This window comes from Tachypleus tridentatus, chromosome 9 (assembly GCF_004210375.1).
Source record: "Tachypleus tridentatus isolate NWPU-2018 chromosome 9, ASM421037v1, whole genome shotgun sequence".
Taxonomy (NCBI): domain Eukaryota; kingdom Metazoa; phylum Arthropoda; class Merostomata; order Xiphosura; family Limulidae; genus Tachypleus; species Tachypleus tridentatus.
Genome location: NC_134833.1, coordinates 77,855,874 through 77,880,307, shown reverse-complemented (window position 1 = coordinate 77,880,307; position 24,434 = coordinate 77,855,874). Strand labels below are relative to the sequence as shown.

Below are 24,434 nucleotides of genomic sequence, written 5' to 3'. Positions count from 1 at the left end.
ATGACCTACAAACTTAAATGTTGGTCTTCACATATGCACAACATAACCTAATCCTTCACCACTTGTATTCCAAATATAAATCTTCTCACTCAAGATCCTAAATGCGAGTTTTAATTTTTTCATCAAAGAACTTCTTGACATTAGTTCCAAATAATGACAAAAAAGTCAGTAATATATTTTTTATTCTAGGGAAAAAAAGGAGAAGAAGGAGAGAGAGGTTTTGATGGAATTCCTGGAGTACAGGTAATACAGAGCTATAACCTCTTTCTTGGTAAAATACTTTTTTTAATTTTATCCTTGAATTCCAAATTCTTGCTATGACACGTTTAGTCTAGGATTGGAATTATTCATATTTTCCTTTGTATGAAAGTAATTATCAAAGTTGAGTAATTTTGAGAAAGTAGTAAATTAGTTTGTGATTGGGTTATATGCAAGTAGTTTTTTATGACTTGCCTATTATCATTTCTTAATCAGTTTCCAAAGAATTCATGGGAAGTTCCATTACACAACATACTTCTGTTTTAAGTTCTCATATTTTCTATTTCAAAAATATAATTGCTATAGAAATACATCTGTATATTTTAAAGTACAATAAAGGTTTTTTTAGAATCACCATCTCTATTTCTCCCCACCGCCACAGAACTGCAGAAGCAAATGTATGGGAAAACATCAGTCCAAGTACTACACATATGTAAATACAACTGTGATTAATATAAATCAGACTCACTTAATTCAAACCAGTGATGAAGCTAGAGTGTACTCTTAGAAGGATAAAGCAAAATATTTACTTGAAATCTCAATATAACTTTATATTATGGTTAAATTCTTCATAAAATTAAAATTACAATATTGAGAAATTCAAGCTCATAAGCTTAAGAGTAGGAATTAGCTTACTAGTTTCTATACAATTTTATTTTTTATCCACCATAAGGTACTTCTTTAGAAAAGAAATTTATAGATCAGAGATATATTGAAGTCATTATATATATAAAGTATATATATAGGTAAAGAGTCCATACTTCTGTTCATTAGTTTAATTTATTAAATTCCAAAGCATATCTCCACTGACACCTAAGTTATTCCCTGATTTTGACTTTGCCATCTAAGCACTGGGCTCACTTGCTCCAGTCTTTTATATTCCACTTAAATGCCCTTGGCATTGAAACACTCTTTACCCACGTCAATGCATCTTTTATTCTGGTACTATGTATAAGCATCTCGCTCAGATTATGTAATCACTGTTTCTTGACAAAGCTTTAGTCATGGTTTTCTCTGCAGCAGTGCTGTGTTTCATTATACATTCTGGATTGAAATTTTGACATCGCCTTTTGGATTTATATACTATTACAGTTTCCTTAGAAAACATACGAAAAATAATTTTTTACACACTTTTTGGGCATGTATTTTCATGTTGGTATTCTCAGCATAGAGGCTAATCAGACCTCCCCAAGTCCTCCTCTGTTATCTGGCAACTCTTTATGGTTGGGAAGTGGGTTCATTCTCTGTTGATGCTGTCTGTGATTTGATCCAGTGTGAAATGAAGACACATGTTCTTCTGAGGATTCTAAGGCTGCTTTTCTTGATGATTAGGACATTATGGGGGGAATATGGATTCTGTTTTTCCAGTGCCTTTCTTAAGTATATCAACTTCTCACAATGTCAATTTCCATCAATTACCATAATGTGGGTGGAGAATGTTGCAACGCCAAGGGCATTTAAGCAAGGTTTCTTGTTTTTTAATTTCGTACAAAGCTACACGAGGGCTAACTGCACTAGTTGTCCCTAGTTTAGCAGTGTAAGACTGGAGAGAAGGCAGCTAGTCATCACCACCCACCTCTAAGTCTTGAGCCACTATTTTATTAACAAAAAGTGGAATTGACTGTCACATTATAACTCCCTGATGGTTTAAAGTGTAAGCATGTTTGGTGTGATGGGGATTCATACCTGCAACCCTCAGATTATGAGTTGAGTGCCTTAACCACCTGGCCATGCCGAGCCCATTAAGCAGGGTATAAAAGACTGGAGCTTAAGTGAGCAAAGTTCAAGGTCATGGAATAAGTAAAGTGTCAACAGATATAAGTATTAATTCAGTACTGAGTTTAATAGGTAAGTATTATTGGAAATACATTTTCAATATAGAAAATTATTAACTTGAATGTTTTTTTCTACTATAAAATAATTTGTTTTTGGTTAAGTAACAGCTGTTAAAATATTATAGGGTAAAACAGGAGAAATTGGAATGAAAGGAGAGAAAGGTTTACCTGGACTTCCTGGACTTAGGGTAAATAAAATATGTTTTTAAACACAAGCATTGGCTGCATTTATTTTTTGTGATTTATAATAGTTCCAAGGTAGTATTTTTGAAAGTTTTGGGCTGGATACCATTGCGGTAAAATATATGAATGTGTAATAGTTTGCTATATTTCTGGTAATTGATTGTTAAAATGATATTGTGGTGTCAAATGTTATTGTTTATATAACATATAACGTAATTTACTTGTACATATATTGTTATAGCAACAGTTTTATCACAGATTTCCACTTAAAAAAGCATTTATGAAGAAATAAAATTTGCTGAGAGTACTTAATTAAATTCCCTGTATGTACTGTAGAAGTTCAATGGAAATAGAAACATAGCTCGAGTGGAAATACAACTACATCAAAATATTTTCCTGAAAATGTGTGAATTTTCTCAATCTAGTGTAATTTTCTGTTTACTTTAATGTTTCTCTTATGAACATTTTTTTTCAAATATATGCTTTGATTTGCAGGGAAAAGATGGCTTTTCTGGGCCTACTGGAGTAGCTGGTTATAAGGTTAGAATTTTATCTGCTGGATCTGACAATGATCTGAATGTCTGTTTTGTGTTTGAATAACAGTTAATCACTTAAAAATGTGTTTTTATGTGAGTGTGATCCCAGTGTTTAGAAAACAAGATTTTTGTTGGACATCTTGGTAACTCTGTGACAATAACCTTAAAACTTTGTACTAATTGAACACTACATATTTAGACTTCTTTTAATTTTTAATGTGAGACAGTTATTGTTGTCTATCACTTTGGTAAAACATATATCACAGAATGGGTTTTGCTACATTTACTGCAAAAACACTTATACTCCTTAGGATGGGATGATATGATAGAGAATATTTGAAACAATAGGCAAAACGTTTATGTATTACATGTAACTGTTTTATCTTCTTTCATTATTGTTTTAGTAAAGTACTTTTGGTAAATTTGGTGCTATAACATTACCATATATACTCTTCAATATTTTTTAAATGCATCATCTATTTTTAAAAAAATATACGTTTTTCTTCAACTAATTATGAGTAATATATTTTTTTAGTAACTTAAATTTACACGTTGTTATCTCGGGAAATTATTTTATCCTTTTCTGTGATTTTTCCACGATAACTCAGGCTCCCTTATGTTTCAAAATATATTTGTAACATCTTATTTGGGCAAACCATTTTCATCATATTTTTAATTAGTTGCTCAAATTTATTTGCATGTTATCATACACTACAATGGGCTATCAAAAAGTGAATTATAAAACCTGTCATTTTTTCTTTAAAAAAAAAAAACTTGACATGGAAAGGGTTGAGATAAGTAGTACATGGAAAGTGATTTGTTATCTATTTCCTCACATAAAAATATAACATACTTTGACTCTTAATCTAACAGGGTGATCGTGGTGAAAGTGGGCTTCCTGGTTTAAATGGTCTTCCTGGAATGAAAGGTAATCCTGGAAAGGCAGGGGAAATTGGACCAAGAGGCTTACATGGTCCACCTGGACTTCCTGGAGTAAGTTATTTCTTATGATTAGTTTTGATCAAAACTGTGAAACCAAATTAATGAGACAATTCAGTTGTTGCTGTAATTGATTCAAACTACAGTACTAAAATACTAAATTGATGAAAAAAAATCAACTATTGCTAGAACCAATGACTTTCTTCTTTTGCAAATGAGCATGGCAATTTTCTTTATGGTAATAAAAGTTAAAAAGATAATACTATTATATTAATGTGTTTAATATAGAACTTAAAATTCAGTGTTTCAAAAGTAACTTGTGTCAATGAAAACGATTTCTCTGTATCAACAATGTATGTCACTAAACAAGAAAAGAAAAACTATTCAACTTAGAACTAAGCCTGCTCCAAGCTAATTCAGTATAAAGTAAGCACAGAAACCTTCTTATAATACTACTGCAAACTCAGAATGGTAAAAATGCAGAATCTTTCTATGTTGAACTAAGAATATTGCAAGAAAAACAATTTTTCATGAAAAATATTTTTAGGGAGGTAAAGGAGTAGCAGGGCCCCCTGGACTTCCAGGACCCAGAGGTTCAGTAGGTCTTGCTGGCTTTCCAGGGACAGATGGCATATCAGGTGCTAAACATTTGGCATGTTTCCCTTAGGTTATTAATGTTTATTAATGTGTGTAAACTTACATTAGCTTATTTTGGTGGATGAAATAATAAATTTTATGTGTTATATGTTGTGGTTGTGATCCTAATTGACTGATGAACTTGTTGAAGTGCTAGCAGTGGTGGAAACTTATTTCATTGTGAAAATAATCTAATCAAAGATATCTTAGGTTTGAAAAAAAAAAGATGCAGTTAAAAAGGATTGAATATGTGACTTACAGAAATGAAATCACAATTGGCATCCAAACTGGTAGCTAAAACTTATAGCACTGATAATGATTTTAAACCAAACATTCATTCAGTAGTTAGTTAGGCCACATTGTTTTACCCACTATCATGCCTCAAGTGGAACAAAAAATTTTGATTTCATTCCTCTAAGTTGCATGCTCTATTTTTTTTCCTTTTTGTTACATTTTGTTTTTACAGCTAAGTTGTTTTCGATTAGATCTCATGACTTTTTGTCAATAAACACCAACAAACCACAGCAAATAAGAAAGTGACACTTAATGGTAACCAACATTAGCTTTAGTACTGCAGTCCTATTATTTGGAACAGACCTATACTTACAGAACCAACTAGATTCTTTAAAATATATGGTAGTAGTTTCCCTATCTAAAAGTGTGTTAATAGATTCCTGTATAGTAACATCATGGATTTTGGATTAACAGTTTCTTGACATCACACCTGTGCACTTGCTACAGTTGTATCAAGAATCATTACTTACATCAATATCATGTGGTATTAAATGTTTTTTACTTAGGAGAATTTAACAAATTTGTGTTTAAAAGTTGGAAATGAATAATAACCATTCACTAATATGATTCTTTTGAAAACTTGAGCTAGAAACTGCTAATCTAGTTTGCTTGGCCTAACCAATACTCGTGTATCTGCACGTGCTTTCACATTATATTTTTACTGCTCTTTAATTCGAATAATTAAAAACAGCCCACCTTTATTCTTAGGTGAAGCTGTTGTAAAAACGTTTGACAAAAATTTGGTCAGATTTAGCAGTTTTTGTTGAATAAATTTGCACATGTGTCTTATATTTAGACCACATTTCACTCTTAAGTGTTAGTTGAAAAGATATATCAGTCCAAAAAGTTTGTAAAACAAGTCCATGACAGTTAACTATGTGTTTTATATCAAATAAAGTTTCTGTGCTTTTGGTGTAAAGAAAAAAAAAGAAATTCATTCAAAATTGGAGATTTTATATCTCATGTATTTCTTAATGGATTGCCTTGAAATTTGGTATGTGAAGTACAAATCCAGTAGAACATATTCACAGGAAACATGTGATACCTTGGATTACCACAGTCCATGTTACAGAAAATGTAATATTGCTATGTTATCACTACCATGTGTCTTCATTACTGCTTGACAGGAAATATGTCTAAAATTCTGTTTAAGGTTAATCTGGTGAATTAAATGAATTCTTATTGATTGAAGATTAAATTGTGATGTGTTTGTTGCATGCAGTGTTGGCCATTGAGCAAAACAAGTAACATTTTGTTGTCATAGCTGATTATTCTCTTAATTTAAGTTTTTTGGGGGAAGGAGAACAAGTTCTTCACAATCTTCCATTATTAGTAAACTTTTGTAAGATTGATACTATTTGTTTGAATTAGTAGTGTTAGTAACGTCAATTTATTTAAAGTAATTGTTATTTTATAAATTAATTGATAAAATAATTTATCATAGACCAATTTATATGTCATACATATAAATTATATGACAATTTAAGTGATACTGTTAGTTTATGAGAGGTGATGTTGGTTTTTGGTGTTTAATGTTTTTTGTTTTGTTTTTTCCAATGATTGGAGTATGGCTAGATTACACTGGTGTTTTGTGTTTTTTTTCTGTTAGTAATATGACAGTTGGTGTAGCCATCCAGATGGTGATTTTTAATTTTAAGGTATTTTTAATGGGTAGAGTGTAAATCATTGTGGTGATTTGTAGTTTTTTTTAGCTTTTATTGGAATGATAAATGCTTTACTTAAGTTGATGGTGGTTTCTTATTTTTCAGGGATTGTTAAGGATATAATATAGATTATAATGTTTTTCTTATTTTTGTAGGATTAGTATGTTGATAACTAATGTAAGAATGTGGGCATATAAAAAATTTGTAATTGTATAAATTTTAGTAGCCTTTCACCCCTGATTAAAGAATAGCAATTATTTTAGTATAGGTTGTATTTTGCTTGTTTAATGTGGCTTAAGAGATGATGAAAAAATATTGAACTGGAACTGATAATTATAGTGTTTTCTACAGTGTTTAACTTGTTAGTAATTTAAGTACTTTGGATAAAATTTATGTTGCTAGAAATAATGACACTGAATAAATACTTAGGTTGAAATATTTATTTAACCATTTTTGCTTTGTACTTCAAATATTTGAGGTAACAACTTGAGGTAGTGATTGGTTTAAAAGTACCCAGTTATTCAGTGTTTTCAGAAATTAAACTTAACATTTAATTTTCATAAGAATATCATTGATAAATATAACTGGTAAATTGTTATTACAAAATAAAAATTGGTAAAAACTAATTTCAACTTTTTATTTCTGGCAGTGTTCATAATTTTCCTTATAATATTTTATTATTATGTTTTATGTTCTAATAAGATACTAGTAATTTAATGCATTTAGTTTTTTATAGGTAAAATTGGGCTTCGTGGACCTCCTGGTCTTCCAGGTGGAGATGGACTACCTGGAGCACCAGGGAAACCAGGTGTACCAGGTGCTGGTGGTGAGAAAGGAGAACGTGGGCTTGATGGTCTTGATGGATTGAAAGGTGCACCAGGTATTCCAGGGCCACCTGGACCTAAAGGAGAACCAGGACCCAGAGGAATCCCTGGGCAAAATATTCCTGGGCCAGAAGGTCAAGATGGAAGTCCAGGATTACCTGGGATTACTGGTCAAAAAGGAGAAAAAGGTTTTACTGGAGAAAGAGGTATTAACAGCTAACTTGGATGTCTCTGCTAAAATAACAATTAAAATTAATAGAAACAATATTTCATCAGAAAAGATACTCTTCTTAATAATCATGATTATAATGAAATTATCATTAATTAGCATTCATAATAGTATTAAGCTTTTAGAATTAAGTTAAAGATTCATGTTTAATGATGCTAGTTCTGTTGGATATTTTATCTATATGTTTATATTAGTGAACTGATGTAATAGTGTTTTACATTCACAGGATTTAGATATTTTTAGTAATATTGAACTGATATAATTATATTTGAGAATTGCTTAATTCCTACTGTTATAACAGTATTGAAACTTGGGTAATTATCTTTCATATCTACTTGATTCTTGTGTTCGAAATATTTTTTCAAACTGATGTAAATCTTTGCAAATGTAGCTGTTTTTTTGTCCCTATGTTAGTGTTGTCCCTATGTCAGGTTCTACTGATAGCCAACAGAAACTCAACAAAAGTACTTGCAAATGTAGATTCAGGAAATTTACCCTAGAAAATATGTGAAACTCAGATAACAAAGGGAAGAAATAAACATAAGTGAATTAATAAGCAAAATTTTTATTGACAGTTATTATGGCTTTTTTACTGTATTTGTTGGTCTTCTTGTTCACAAATAGACTTATAATAACAGATAGGTTAGAGGAGCTTGAAAACTTTTGTACTAGAGAAAGATAAAAATGATTTTGTATATGTCTGCTCAGAACTAAGGCTCAAGTAATCCTGATTTACTGCTGAAATTCAGAAAACTATTAAAATTATGTTGCACCAGAATCCAATATTGCATATGTTGACAACAGTTCCTAATAATATTCAGAGAGGAATAAAGCCTAACTTAGTTCAAATTGTACAAGTGTCTGAGACACTTCTTGAAATAGGCTCACCTTTTTTTTTTGCAGAGATCAGACATGGGCAAAGTTGTGAGTTTCTAGCTATGAGCCTACACAAAGTTTACCTGACTAAAAGTATTAGTACATGTTTATGATCTTTCAATATTTGGTTAACAAGAATGTCATATTACATGCAGAAAAACTGCATGAAGATTTTTTAAAATTCACCTGACTAAAGTTGTATTTTAAATGAGTTATAAAAGGGTGAAATTCATTATTATGCGTGACATTATTCACTTTAAAATTAAATATAATTGGATGAATTAGAGGATTAACTATATGTCACAAAATATCATTATTGTTTCCATCAAATAACATGCTAGATACCATAATAACTAAAAGGAAACAAGAAAGGTTAAACATAAACTCTAGCAACCAGCTGAATAAGATAATAATAAAATATTAAATTAAATCAAATTAAAATAGAACAAACTCAGCATTACAATACAAAATATACTTAACACTCATGTGACTCCTGTCTTTCTGATATTATTAAACTGATGCATTTACATCTACTTATCATAAAGGTTTACCTGTGGTTTACATCCATCAACTTGTATGACACTTAAGACAGAGAAATAATTACAACTTCTAAGATGTGTTTCATTGTTTGTATGTTTTTATAGTATTAAACTAGAATAATTATGATTTTTGTAGGTCCAGTAATTTTAAACTGACTTAATTATGTTTTTTTTATTATTCCATCTAGCTGGTATAATTATATTCTATGTGGATTGCAAGGTTTTCATTGAATGCTAATTTTATCAGTTTAAATAAATTCCTGCTTTTATTCACCTCAATATTTTTGTGAAATATACAATAATAGTGCATGCTTATCTTGTATAAGCTTAGTTGAATTAAAGAACTGTTATTGTATCTGTGACAATGGTTTAAGATTAAAATACTGCAAGAAAGATGGATATGTATTAAAATACATTAGATTATTTTGGTTGTTCTTTATTTTGGAAACTTTTTTGCATAATATTACATTATATTAGAGATATGTATGGAACATACTGTCTTTAAGGTTACTTGGTCTGGAATATCATATCAAAATTATGCAGCTAAGGCCCAGATGTAAAATATTTTACAAAAAATAAAATTAGTAAATAAATAAAATGTATACACTTCAATAGGATAGGCTTCAATACTGACATACAAAGTTCTCTTGTTGTTTATTTATCACTTCAACATCATCTGATTCATCCAATTAGCTGTAATTGAAAGTTATTTTAAGTATATCCTACATTATAATTATGAGCTATCTTCATTTAACAATGTGACACACACACACACACACACACACACACACACATTTCCCTTTACTCTGTGAAATCTTTTGATACCAGGCTTTTTTTCTAAGTCAGTTACTTATTGATAATGACATTTCACTAATAGTTTGATTGATAACTAAATAACTGTCCATTCATCAATCAATCAGTGAATGACATCATAGTATCTTTCTCACACCATGTGTGATATATCAACACTGAACCTGTTAGATATCATATGACCAAAATGTACACACATGTGTTTAAAGTTATTTTATTCATGTTATTGTACACTTTCTTTCAGTTTTCTATTTTCTCTCCAAGAAACCATTCAACATCTTCAACATAAAATATCGTAAGAAACACCAGAAGGAAGTGAGATTTTAATATATCAAAATTCAAAACGGTGTTTGTTCTAAAAGCTGAATCTTTCTTTTACATTTCATTGTGTACTTGACAACAATAGACTTAATGCACTTATGATACTTCCTGTCAAACTTTAGTGGATTTGAAAGAAGGAGAGAAGTTATAATTATGGTCATAGAAATTTTCAAAATAGATACTGTTTAAATGAATTATGATCAATTTCAAAATATTCTAAACACTTGTAATTGTTACTAAAAATAATTTATTTCCATGCTAATGTTATGGAAACTTCAGACAGGTGAATTATGTTGACAAATGAAGACATTTATTAATGTATAGTTTGAAAAACTATACGTATGCACCCTCATGTATTTTGATTGAAATAGCAAAACCTTTAATCTCTTGATAGATCAGAAATTATATGGAGACACACTTTAAGATATTAAATGGCATTTTAAACAAAGAACAGTATATATATATATATATATAAAACCAAAAACCTATGATCCCACTCCTCAGAAAAATGTAACTTACATTTCTATACAAAGTGTAGAGTCTATGATGTTTTACTTTAATGTTAGCCTCTGACATTTACTGTGTGCTGTATTTATTATTTTATATCATGTTATTTTATATATGGTATGAAATTTTTGCTTACTAATTTATTTGCTCTTCATATATTAATTATAATTATATCCTTTAAATGTTTAAACTATGAATATCATGTTGTCATCATTGATTTTCAAAATATATAATTTACTACCTTTTCTTTGTAGGTCCAGCTGGTGATTCATTAGAAGGTATACCAGGTCAGCCTGGACCTCAAGGACCAAAAGGTGCTCAAGGTTTTACTGGTATTCCAGGGCAGCCTGGATTGCCAGGTGTTACAGGAATAAAGGGTAATGGTATTTGTTAGTTCCATAATCTAAATTGTACTGAAGAAGGCATGATTGTCTAAGAATTTATAATCTAAACAACAGTGAGTCATACTCCCTAAAATCAGTTTAACTCAGAGACTGGGCTATTGTAACAGGGTTATCAAGTATTTAATATCTTTTTTTCTCACCAGAGATTGATGACAAACGTGGCTAACGTTTTCACACATTAATATATCTGATTAAAGATATTAAAGAACCAACTGGTAGCACAATTGCTTCATGTTTTCAGGATCTTATCTCTACAAGATAAACCAATGGAAAAAAAAAATATTAAAAGCATCATTAACAAACTGATTTTTTTCTTTTTCACAGTATTATGTGATAGTTGAAATAACATTAAGAGCATATAATTATTTAATTTATACTTAGCCTGAAGCATCACACCAGTATTGTACAGCTGAGTGTAGCTGTATAAACATTAGAAGTCTTCAAAAAGAAAAAAAGTAAAACATTTATTATGCAGGACTGGCATGACCAGTGGTGTATTATGTGCATTTAAATAGGGCAGGGGGTTCTTGGGCACATAATTATATAGAATTCCTATAATAGTGGAAGAGTGTGGATGAGCAACTCAGTCAGCATTTATGGCTAAAACAGGTTGTGCTAGTCTTAGTAATTAAGATTAATACATTTAAGTAGGTTAGGCTTCAGTGCTGACATAAAACTTATTTGTAAGTATGCAGCATAGTGATGTCAAGTATTCATTTCTGCATTTGTATTTATTTGTATTGTTGTTATAAAAAGCATTCATTTTTAATAATACTCAAGTTCTTTTATCCTCTAAACATTATTATTTAATGAAATGTACTAAGCAAGTAGTTAAATATGATGCAAGCGAATCTGTCAAAGTTATATTAATTGACATTCATTTACCTTTTATCTGTTTTCAAGGTAAGTTTCTAAAAAAATAAAACAAATTACTTATTAAATTTGTTTACATTAAAAGTGTTTGAACATTGACTGACTAGTATGTAAAAATGTTTCTCTAGATGGCTGCTATAGGTATTAAAGCTTTTATTAAAATAAAGTAGAGAACAACATTTTGACCTTTATTGTTCTCTACTTTATTTTAATAAAAGTTTTAATACCCATACCAGCCATCTCGAGATACATTTTTACTTTAAATGGGTTTCTCACCATGTGCATGAACTCTAAAAAAATTCAAACCTGTCTTTCAAACTCAGTTATTGGTTGTTAAAGTCTTCAAAAAATTAACCAAAAAAAAACATTTGGTATATGATTATAAGTACAATCTGTTATTTTCTAGTTATCTTTAGAAATAATTGGATTTTTATAAAAATAATAGTGTAATGATGCATAATTGTAGGACTGATAATTGAAAACCCTTGCATTTAATTGGCCATTTCCATTGCATTAATTCATTATTTGTTTCTGGCAGTGAGGCTTTTTCAATGGATGCTTGTGTATGAATATTGTTTGTTTTTTTTCACATGACAGATGTATAGCCAAGTTACTATTTTGAGTGTACATAATTTAATTTGGTGTGTGATCTACTATTCTGTCTTTTAATATTTACATTTGGTGTCGCATTTCACACATAGAAATCTTTCAAAAGACGTTACTTAACAATTAAGTAATTATTTTGGTATTTAATATCATATGCATCTAATCCTTAGCTAGTGACAATTGTATTTGACTTTCACAGAACTATACACATTTCAAACACTATCAAAATTATTTGTGCATGCTAAATATATGTTCCTGGTTATTATTATCATCCCAGGTCAAGAAGACTGCTTTTTGACAAACCATCTTCAGAGGACCTAGGTCATGAGAACTTTCTTATTGGTGTGGAAAGCAAATGGTTTATATAAACATATATATTAAATATTACCTAAATATTAAAATAATAATGTCAAATGTATCTATATCTGACCACAAATAGGCTATTGTAGTTAGAAAAAAGTAGAATTCAGTGCTTATACAAAGATCTCTAAGGAAATTTATGTAACAGAAACACCATATATGCCATGAGTGGCCAGTGGTAACACTCTCAGAGCTCTAAATAGAGCTACAGCAAATGGCAATAATGCCTACAAATTGTAGTGTTTACTATTATATATTACAAATTATATGTTCTAGTATACCCTTTATAACTTTTAATGCTAAAACACAGTCCTGTAATTTACTAATCTTTAATCATAACCCAAGCTGTAACGTCCATTTCTAATTTAACATATATACTTGTTGATTCTCCTATGTCTTATCTCTAGTTTAACCTACTTTAACATGTATTCTCAACATGAAAAGGTTTGAATTTAATCCTCTACAGTTTAATCTTTAACCTTCAAATATATAATTTAAAATTTATTATCTTAATCTTGTGTTTTAATTTCACATTCCTGACCACTAAGAAAGTATGAATATATATTTCTCTTACTTATCCTTGAGCACTATGAAAGTTTTAGATTTATTCAAAATATATTTTGAAACTATCATATTGTAAAATGTTGACTTTGAAATCTCTGTTTTATAGGCAGTTTCCAGTATTGCAAGTTATACTCACTAACATATTTTTAAATGTAGCTATAAATATATTACTACTGTATACCAAATTATAATTCACATATAATGTTTCAAATTTTTTATAAAGAACACCTAAGCATTTATTAAAACTTTTCTAACTTTTCAGGTGAAGCTGGGAGAAGTTGCTTACAGTGTATTCCAGGTTCAAAAGGTGAAAAGGGTGAAAGAGGCATGGATGGACCAACTGGCTTACAAGGTCCACAGGGTGAGCCTGGACCAATGGCACTACCTGGAGAAAAAGGAGATGATGGGTTACCTGGTGCAATTGGACCTCCTGGCAATGAGGTAAAACCCTAGTTTTGTCTAGTTTGGAAGTATATAGCAAAACATTATCATAATGTGACATACATTAACTTTTACAGTCATATCAACAGCTTATAATGATGATGATGTAGTATAATATTAATATAGGAGCAAAGGTATGATGTAGCATAACCTAATAATCTGTAATAACAGGATGTAATGGTGTAGCATAGTACTGTAATGTGTAGGAACAAGTTTTAATGTATCCTAATCTAGTAGTCTGTAACATAGGAATAGTGTAGTGCAGCATCCCCATGTTTTATCATTCACACCAACCTTTAATAAGTATGTTTTTTGCATGTACCCTCCTTTTGTGAGTGGATGAAATAATGAGTTAAGTGACAAAATGTAATACACAGATGCACATTAAAATATTACATGTGTTGTAGTAATTACTTATTTTAATTAGTACAAATATCTACAAATACTTAATTGTGCAACTGGTTCATCAGGTGGAAAACAATGTTTTATAATGAATATTAAAAACATTGTAACAGCACAAAACCTCTTTAAATAATATTGATGTTTCAGAATTTCTTCAAATTTTGTTATAAGCATTAATATCTCAAAAAAAGTTAGTTCATAATATTTGAACTACAAAAACAATGTTAGCATTGAGCAAGTTTTTGTGTTCAGCTGGAAGTGTAGAAAGAACAGATTTAAATGGTAACAATATTGTGGAGTTATGATAAAATATACAGCATACATTTGTTAAGAGAAACTGTTATAGAGGAAGGCTTAATTGTAACTATAAATATTTTATATTTAGAATAATAAAAAATATCAAATTAAAAGACTGAAAAGCTGGAGTTAATTACATAAATGACAACATGGAGGAGTTGATGTTATTATTTAGTGTTGGATGATCATTGAAAATGGAGACACTTTCCTTGAAAGAGTTCATAATCTTTGGGTTTGGAGTCAATAATTTTAAAGTTTTCTAGAAGTATGGGTGGTTGTTATTCTCAATGTGCAATCAAATACTAATCTTGGATGGGTTAATTAGCTTATCTTCGTTTTTTCTTGCTAAAATTCCCATGTGCTTGTGTACATGTATTTGTAGGTGACATGTAGTTTTACTAATTTAGGTTGTTTCACAGCTACCACAAGTGTACTCGCATGCAACTCATGAGTGGATAGAAACAGGTGCAGCATCTTGGATTTTTAAACATATTTTTGATTCTAAATATTGATGTAAATAATAAATGCAGCTTAATTTAAAGGTAGTATGTTTTGATTATTTTATGAACTGAGATTTGGGTTTAAAAATTTCTTTCCTAATGAAAGAGTGATAAGAACTAATGGATATTTTTAGACAGTGTATAACTTTTTGGAAGGTTCTATTCTATTTGTTAAGATTTTCCTGTGACAGACTGTAAAAATTTAAGGGTATAACCATTACATGGTAATATGTTATGAATTTTTTAAATTTCTGAGTGAAGACAGAAGTAGTCAGATATTATGTGCTGTGTTTAAAACATTTAGAACAAGGAGAGATGAAAGCAACTTGCTGGATGGGTTCCACAAAGATGGAGATAACCATTAAGTTCAGAGTATGGGGGTAGTTGTGCTCTGCTAGTATAGAGAGAGTTACAAGATCCTCTGAATCCCAGAGTTGAGATGCCCAAATGCAGTAGTCAGAACAGATATTATATGCTGTGTTTAAAAGATTAGAACAAGGTTATGTTTGAAGGAATATGGTATGAAATTGTCAAAATGGGTGTATAAGCCAGTAAATGTTTTTTTACAGTAAGTGGATGTGGTAAAAGATTGTTTATTTTGTTTGCTTGGACATCTAAAAAGGCTAAGTTATTGTTTTCTTCCATCTCGCATGTAAAATTTATGTGTGGATGTTATGAGTTTAGGTATTCTAACAATTTCTTGACACAGTCAGTGTTTATAAAGGGAGGGAAATTATCCAGCTACTGACATAATAATGTAAAACAATATTTCCAAGAGTCAGACCCAGAGATGGCATCCCCACACTGTCTGTTTGGTGACTATTAAAAATGAAGTTGTTGCCCTTGACAGCCAATTTGAAAAGGTATTCAAATATTTGTTGGTTAAAATTAGAGTGCTGATTATTTACGGCTGGGAATAACTGTTCAATAATTATTTTATCTTAACAGTAAGTTTGTTCATAGTCAGTGAGCCTACTGCATGTACAATGTATTTAAAAAATTTTTAGGCATGGGAATCAAGATTAGATAGAATAGGTTTGGGGGGGGGTAAACAAATTTTATGTATTTTTGTTAAGCCTTACATAAAACCAGGGTATAAACCTACAGGTTTAAACCTAAAGTTCTGCAAATTAGTGCCAAAAATTACTCAAAACACTGCTGACAAATGAAGTTGCATTTAGTATCTACATCAACATTTTTAGAATTGAAATATGTTGAGTTTTAGAATTTTTAGAATTAAAATATGTTTAAACCAATGGTTAAGATCTATTTTAACATGTTTACCATGTTGCTTCTATTGATTATCCAAGGGACACAAGGTCCCATTCCCTGTGTTTTTGCACTAGGATTTTCTTCCTTGAACCCATGCAAATAAAATTATTTTGATGGTGTGTCATGTCACAGGTGCTTTTACTCTCTTGGTCAATTGTCTTTTCCATCTGGATTTTGTTTATCCCAGCTGTGGTACCTGAATCCTGCCATTTTTTGGTGGCTCTGTTGGCATCTGAGTACACTCCTTATTGATGCCTTTGTCATCACCCTCAACCACAATTATCTTTATCCACACAAGTGGGGTATCTGTTGCTCATGGACATTCACTTTGGGTTTCCAGGCTCCTCACCTAAAGGTTACCTGTATCTCAGAGCACCTCACATTCTCTTTGAGAGGGTTTCTTTGGCCTCCTCAATTTCAGGTGTTGGGCAGCATTATTCCATATCTTCTATTCTTTCCTATTTCTGCAATGTTCTTGCTTCTCCTGTCTTCTCTCTGTCAATCTGTTCCATCCAGCTCTGTTGGCCACCAAGGCATCTGTTGCTTCCAGTCTGGGACATTACTGTTGTCTTTTCTGCCCTTACCACAACTCCATTTGCAACTCTGTCTGTGTTTTTTCTGTTTCACCTCTCTTCGATGATGTATTTCTTTTTTATTCTTGCATGCAGTCATCATAGACCAGATAATTTCGCCCTCAACATTACCAGGTCCTTGTACCACTCCTCACTTATCCTTTATCTGGATTGTTCTTTCCTTGCTACTGCCTCTGTAACCTGTGTTGTTCAGGTCTTCTTTCTCCTATTAGCCCATTCTTAGCTTTCCATTTCTGCCCTCTTTCTGATTTATTTTGACTTCTCTGTCCTGTCTGTGCCCTCCATTGTTCTGTTGTTTGCTCTTCTTCTCTCTTTTTTGCAACCTTTCTTTTCCCATGAACGTGATCTTGTTCATGTTTTCTCACGTCAACTACATCTCATTCCCTGCTCCCTTTTCTTTTATCTTCAATGACCATTGAAAGAGATTTTACTATTTGGCATATGGAGGACTTTGCATACATTTATCTTCCACTACCTTCATCACATCACTTTTTCAAATTCCTTGGGATATCGCCTACTACCTATAGCTCTTTTCCCTATTTTGGCATGGCTGTGACGTGTGGTAAATCATTACTAGTGTTTTGTTTACTTTAAAGATTTGTTTGTTTTTGAATTTTGCATAAAGCTACACGAGGGCTATTTGCGCTAACCATCCATAATTTGCCAGTGTAAGACTAGAGGGAAGGCAGCTAGTCATCACCACTCACCGCCAACTCTAGGGCTATTCTTTTACCAATGAATAGTGGGATTGACCGTCACATTATAATGCTCCCACAGCTGAAAGGGTAAGCATGTTTGGTGTGATGTGGGGATTCTTTAAAGAACCCCTGCTTCAGCTTAACTTTGGATCCTGCTCTGTAACATGCAGTGCCTGACCAGTAACTCTGAATGTATCCACTTAGATAGTTATAAGCATTTGCAGATATCCATCATATCTGCAGTGTTGGAAATGTTGATTTCTATATTTCCATGGCTGTGTACCCTCACCCTTGAGATGGGGTGTGTCACAAGATTATTCAAGTGCAAATTCTTCATAATACTTGCATCATAATATGCCTGTCCTGACCCACACTACCCATTGGCAGCATGGGTGAAGCAGAAGGGGACTGTCACCTATCCCTTTCATTCTTCAACTAAATAAATCAGTATGGTGTGGTTTTACAAATAAAGTTGTGTGATCACCCATTGCACTGTCTCAGATGTTGCAGTCCCTCCAGACACCCCAATGTACTTTTTCATCTTTTCTTCCAGTTGAGTACAGGAGTCCTTTCCAATTCCAAGCTGCTGGAGTAGTTAACTGTGGAAACAACCTGCTGGATGGTTTTCACAAAGATGGCTATGACCATTCAATTCAAGTAGGGTAGTGGTTTTCTGCTGGTATATAGAGAGAGTTACAAGTTCCTCTGGATGGGTGATTTTTCCAGAGTTGAGTTGCTCAAATGCAGTTCATCCCTCTGATTTGGTGCCCTTCTCTTACTTTGGAAGAAGTAGTACTTGATAAGCCATTACATTTTAAAGTAAAAATCAGTAGATTTTTATATGAATAACTGAATGTGGGTGTAAGCAGATGTAGGTTATCACAACATAAATAAATGTATAGTAGTTTGTAACAAATTATTACCAAACTGGAGTATATCTTAGTAATGTTAATAGTTTACAAAGCCAGTTTATGAACATAATCTAACTTTAAAAGTTTAAAAACTTAGATATCTGTGGTAGATCAAATTTTAGGAACCTATTTTCATGTGGTTGGCCAAGTGAAAGGTACCACTAATAATAACCTACAAATTGTAGAAAAACTCCATGTTAGTGTTGTTTTATTTAATTAAGATTTGGGAAAACTCACACGTACAGTAATGTATGAATAAATAAAACATTTGATCACAATATTTCTACAACAAAGCTGATTGACAAGTGGACATTGAAACTACATGTCATGAGTAGACAAACTGAGATCTGTTGTAAATCAAATGTCAGGAACCTATTTTCATGTGGTTGGCCAAGTGACAGGTGCCACTAATTATAACCTAAAAAACAATTGTAGAAAAACTCCATGTTAGTGTAACAATGCTCTCATGTTATTACCATCGGTTAACAAAATATTATTTAAATTACATGTAGCAAAGAAATTTTTATAAGTTTTATTATTTAGTAGCAACACTTAATCACTAATTTTTAATGTTTAAATAGGGAAAAGCTGGTATTCCTGGAACTGATGGAGAGAAGGGAAGTAAGGGAGAACCTGCCATTGTTAGACCTAATGAATATCTTGGCCCAAGAGGTAAATTAAAGAATAAATTATTTTAATTAATCATCTTCATTGAGATCAGTTCATTATCTTCTCATGAAATTAAATAACTTTAGACCATTCTAAATAATGTTTTCAATTTGGCCTGTAAATCTTGAAATAAAAAATTAAGTTACTAAACTTTGGATTCATATCTATAATTGTCATATAAAGAAACTGTGATTAAAGTATATTATTAACTAATTTCATATTGTTTGGAAGTTGATATTTCATCTATTGTCATGTGGAATCTGCGTCAGGTGAACTTTCCGTGTTAATAATTTTGTTATAAATCTCTAAAATTTCAACATCTAAGATAGTTATCTTTGTTGTAGGTAATAAAGGTGAGCGTGGACCTGCAGGACTTCCAGGATTTCCTGGATTAGATGGGCAACCTGGTTCACCTGGTCAACCTGGTCAGCCTGGTGCTGTTGGAGAAGAAGGAGAAAAGGTTCATTATAAACTAAACACTATATTTGTTAAATGTTAATTGCTCTTTCTCTTAGCAAGGATAAAAACTTGTAAATATAATGATTTACAAAATTTATGTATATTGTAAAAGATTTAAGTGGGAATGTATATGTGCACTTGCATAAAACTCAGAATTATGCAACTGATGGTTTAGGTGACTTTTACAATACCATGCCAAATTCTTTTATGGGTTGCTAAATGGCCTCATGATTCACTGAATGTATTCAATTTTGAACATATACAAACAGAAGGCTGTCGTTTTATTTAATTAACAATTGGGAAAGCTCACACATACAGTAATGTATGAATAAATAAAACATTTAATCACAATATTTCTACAACAAAGCTGATAGACGAGTGGACATTGAAACCATATGTCATGAGTAGACAAAATTTCAGCATCAAAACAGAAGTATAAAGTGGGTATGTTTAAAATATTTACACAGCAAGAGTGTAATAAAAATGTAGGTACCTCTATTTAACTTAATATATTTTTAAAATATTTACATTAATTAGGGTTCATCAGGTTTCAGTGGACCTCCTGGAAAGCATGGACATGTAGGTCATGTTGGTGAACTTGGTATGAAAGGTGAACCTGGAATTGGAAGACCTGGGTTGCCTGGAGAAAAGGGAGATCAAGGAGAACCTGGTAAACCTGGACATAAAGGGACTAGAGGCTTAAAAGGAGAACCAGGTATTGCAATGTATTCTAAATATAGATTTCAATATTTTAAAACTGAATCAAACAGTTATTAGTATTTGTTTTTGTATTTTACAGTCTTAAGTGTACATGTCTAAAATATGTCAGTAGAACTTTCTATAAAGCTCAAGAGCCTAAGCTTATCACTAATTATATTTACAACTCATAATGTCATACATTTGTAATTGTTACATAAAACAAGGCAAAGTCCTAAATCCGTCTGTTGCACTAACCAAAGAATTTAATGTCCTAAATAACTCACTGGCATAGTCAACAGAATTTCAGATCCAAAATCTGGATCTCTCTTTATAGAGAATTCAGTGTGTTATATGTGTTGTTATCACAGTCAACAGAAATTAAAGTATAAATTTTATTATTGATACTGTCTAAAAATTCAAAGTCCTAAATCTATCATTTGTATTGCCTGAAAAGTGTAAGGTCCTATTAGTATCTTCTATACAGAGGGTGAATATGTTAAAAGGATATTTGGAACTTCAAAATGTCATTACAGTTCATGTCATAATGTCCGTCCATGGTCTATCTGATGATCATGCCTCTTAAAAATTGTCCTGCAATATAGCTTCCATTGTAAAAGTTTACATCATAGGTTATTATATTAAAAAGCATGCCACTGTTCCCTGAAAGCTTTTCATAATTTATCTAATGTACAAGGACAGCAGTGTTTTTCACCATTCATTTCAACATTTCAGTTGCACAGAAATTTATACATCCTGCATTAAGCAACTTGATTAACGTTCTTTGTATAGAATAGCACCAGAACCAATTTCATTCTCTGGCTGCATGAAGTATGCATGGTTGAATGGTACATCACAAAAGAAACTTAGACACATTTGTTTGTGTTGCTTATCAAAGAGAGATTTTTCCTGATTATGTTGCACACTTTTGCCTGGGACATGTGAATGAGTTTTTCCACTGATCATTCTCTGTGTTCATGGATTTTCACCTGTTACAAAATACTTAACTTTTCATACCACAGCTGGTGTAGAACTTATTGTAGGTCACTGTGTGTATGGCACTGGAGCCTCACGTTCATTCATTTTCTTCTTTTTTTTCAGTGCCATTTTCAGTACAAGAAAATTCTAAATCTTTGATCTGAGCACCTTAGCGTATTATAAATATTTTGTGTAGGAAAAGCTATTACACACTCTTCCAAAAAGTGGTGCATTTTGGTGGTATTTCACAACTTATGAAATGTCAAAATGTAATTTAATACATGCCATTGTATTGTGAGTTATGTCAGCTATGTTTATCACATGACTTGTTGATTTCCACATTTAAAATAGTTTTGATATTACTTACTGAGCCTTCTATTGAATACATGGTGTTTAATCAGTCAATATTATAACATATTGATGTAGAATCTTATATTTTTTACTCTTTAATGCCTAAAGAATGTAAGATCTTGAATCTGCCACTTGTACACAAAACAAAAACGTCTTATCTTGGATGATAACAATTTTCTTTACCTGTCGCTATTATTCTCTAAAGTACTCAAATGTTTTGTTAAATGTATGTACTTAGTGTGTCTTAATTGTATGTTTACACTAAAGTTGTTCGTTTTTTATAAATCCTTTGGATTTTTTAACTTGTGTACATCATTGTTCTTTTACATATATATAATGTAACACCTTGTAAATCAAATACTTTAATTCACTTCCTTGACGTATTTCATACTTTATGTTTTAGCATCCATACTTTAACATATCCTACCTTTTGTTTAGATAGGCACATTTAGCAGATATTCGATTATCTTGAAATTTTGTACCCCTTATTAGTCAGTTGTGTCATAAGCACTAGCTTAACAATATTCTATTGGCACTTTTGTATTTCATTTCCAGATATTTTGCAGAGTAAGTACAGACTAATTATTTCACTGCCACATGAACAAACATATTTTACTTCATTTAGGACAATTACCAGCACCTGCAAACATCACTCATCTACCAGGACCTCAAGGAGAAAAGGGAGAGCCTGGATTTAATGGAGCAAAAGGTGAACCTGGACCAAGGGGACCACCTGGAGAGGATGGTATTCCTGGACTAGAAGGATTACCTGGAATTGATGGGTTACCTGGAGGACTTGGACCTAGAGGTGGGTTTTCTCCTAAAAACCAAAAATACATTCATGCTAATACATATTCTTATAGAATAGACCTTCACTTGATTATGCACATAGAAAGTGAAAAAAGTTGATTATGAACCTAAGGATGTTTTTTAGTTACCAAACTATAATCATAGATTATACGTATTTCCTAAAGAAAGGCCTGAAGTAGTTGGACCTGTCAAGAACTATTACAAATACATTTGATGAAAGAATTTAATTTTAAATTCTTTTTACATATTAATAGAACCTATTAATGTCATGCAATTAAGAAGAAATGATTTTTTGTTGTAAATTCTTTTCAAATCTCCAACAAGTCAGTGGAATGCATAAACATAATCTAATAAAAATTTTTATACATTTTTATTAACTTTGTTTCAGACTTTAGAAGAAGTGAAATAAGAGTGTTTAAAGTGCTGTTTTGAATTTTCTCCACAAAGCAGTGCAATTCATAATTACATTGAACTGATGATGGAACATATAGTATGTCCTAGAGATTATAATGAAATCCATCAAATATAATCTGTCAAATATACAGTAACTGAAATAGTTATGAATACAAAGTGATACAAGTTTTACAAAAATAAGAAATAGCAACCGCATGATAAATTCATTAATGGTTGAAATATAACAAAAAAATCAAATAAGTTGTACAATGCACTAGTATTTTTTACCTGAGCACTTTGCTTTACACAGATTGTTACACCTTTTTATCATGATGGTACACAGTTTATCAAAGTATGATGCTTATATATTGTTTCAATTTCTGTATTTACATAGCATGGCCAAGTGGTTAAGGTGCTGAACTCATAATCTGGGGATCGGGGGTTCAAAGTCCCATCACACCAAACATGCTCACCCTTTCAGCCATAGGGGTATTATAAGTGATGGTCAATCCCACTATTCATTGGTAAAAGAGTAGTACAAGAGTTGGCAGTGGGTGGTGATGAATAGTTGCCTTCCCTATAGACTTACACTGTTAAATTAGGGATAGCTAGTGCAGATAGCCCTCGTGTAACTTTATGTGAAATTCAAAACAAACATTCTAACATAACATAATGTTTTAGGACAATAAGAAATCTATTAGTCCATCACAGCTGTTTTGTCCTGTAAACTAAAATTATTAGATAAATAAATTTTTTTTTTAAATCTTAAAGCCAGCCCTTATCTTTCATACAGTCATCAAGCTTTTTCTAACCTCACTTAAATTTACTACCTCCACAACATTTGAAGACAACCCATTTCAAAGATCAACCACCCTGTTAGAAAACTGTTTTAGCTAAAGATTACTCCTAACTTGCCAAAATTTATATTTATGTCTACTGTATGAATAAAGATGATGCATCAGTACTATATTCTTAAATGCCTCAATCAGATCTACCCCAGCTCTTCTTGTTTCTGTAAAAACCAATTGGAGAGAACTCATCCTCTCCTCTTATGACAATACCTCCATCACAGACACTATTCTACTAACCCTCCCCTAAATCCTTTCCATGTATTCAATGTCCTTATTGATGTAAGGAGCTCAGAACTGAGCACAATACTTCAAATGTGGCCTAAACAATGACTTGTACTACGAAATTATAACCTCCTTAGTCTTGGATTCACTCTTCTGTAGATACAACCTAAAATCCTATTTGCCCTATGACTAGTATAACAGTACACTGTTTGAATGGCTTAAGGAACTCATCAACCATTACACCAAGATATCTTTCTTTCTTGACACTGTTAAGGTTATTCCCATCCAAATTATACTTGTAGTTCAAATTATGATAACTCGCATGCATTATCTTGCATTTCTTATAATCAAAACCCATTTGTATCCTAAAAACAGCTTGTATGGGTATTAAAACATTAATTAATATAAAGTACAGAACATTAGTGGTGATGAGAAACCCACATGTTAACATGAAGATGACCTAAAGAGGTCAAAACGTTGTTTTCTGCTTTATTAGTAAGTGTTAATACCCATACCAGCCATCCTGAGATACAAAGTACAGAACAATGTTTTGACCTTCTTGGATCATATTCAGGTTAACAAAAACCTGAAAATGACATAATAAGGTCAGAATGTTGTTTTGTACTTTATTTT

General features: G+C 31.5%; 1 protein-coding gene across 1 annotated transcript in view; it reads left to right on the top strand.

Moving 5' to 3' along the window:
- The window catches only part of LOC143225549 (uncharacterized), a 127,792-nt gene that overhangs the window by 67,008 nt on the left and 36,350 nt on the right, over positions 1-24,434 (top strand). The window contains exons 12-23 of the mRNA XM_076455202.1: positions 190-243; positions 2,219-2,281; positions 2,772-2,816; positions 3,686-3,805; positions 4,299-4,389; positions 7,082-7,375; positions 10,706-10,828; positions 13,521-13,699; positions 18,954-19,044; positions 19,386-19,501; positions 20,038-20,215; positions 22,151-22,333. Coding sequence (XP_076311317.1) covers positions 190-243; positions 2,219-2,281; positions 2,772-2,816; positions 3,686-3,805; positions 4,299-4,389; positions 7,082-7,375; positions 10,706-10,828; positions 13,521-13,699; positions 18,954-19,044; positions 19,386-19,501; positions 20,038-20,215; positions 22,151-22,333 — 1,537 coding nt within the window. The remainder of the gene's footprint in view (positions 1-189; positions 244-2,218; positions 2,282-2,771; positions 2,817-3,685; positions 3,806-4,298; positions 4,390-7,081; positions 7,376-10,705; positions 10,829-13,520; positions 13,700-18,953; positions 19,045-19,385; positions 19,502-20,037; positions 20,216-22,150; positions 22,334-24,434) is intronic.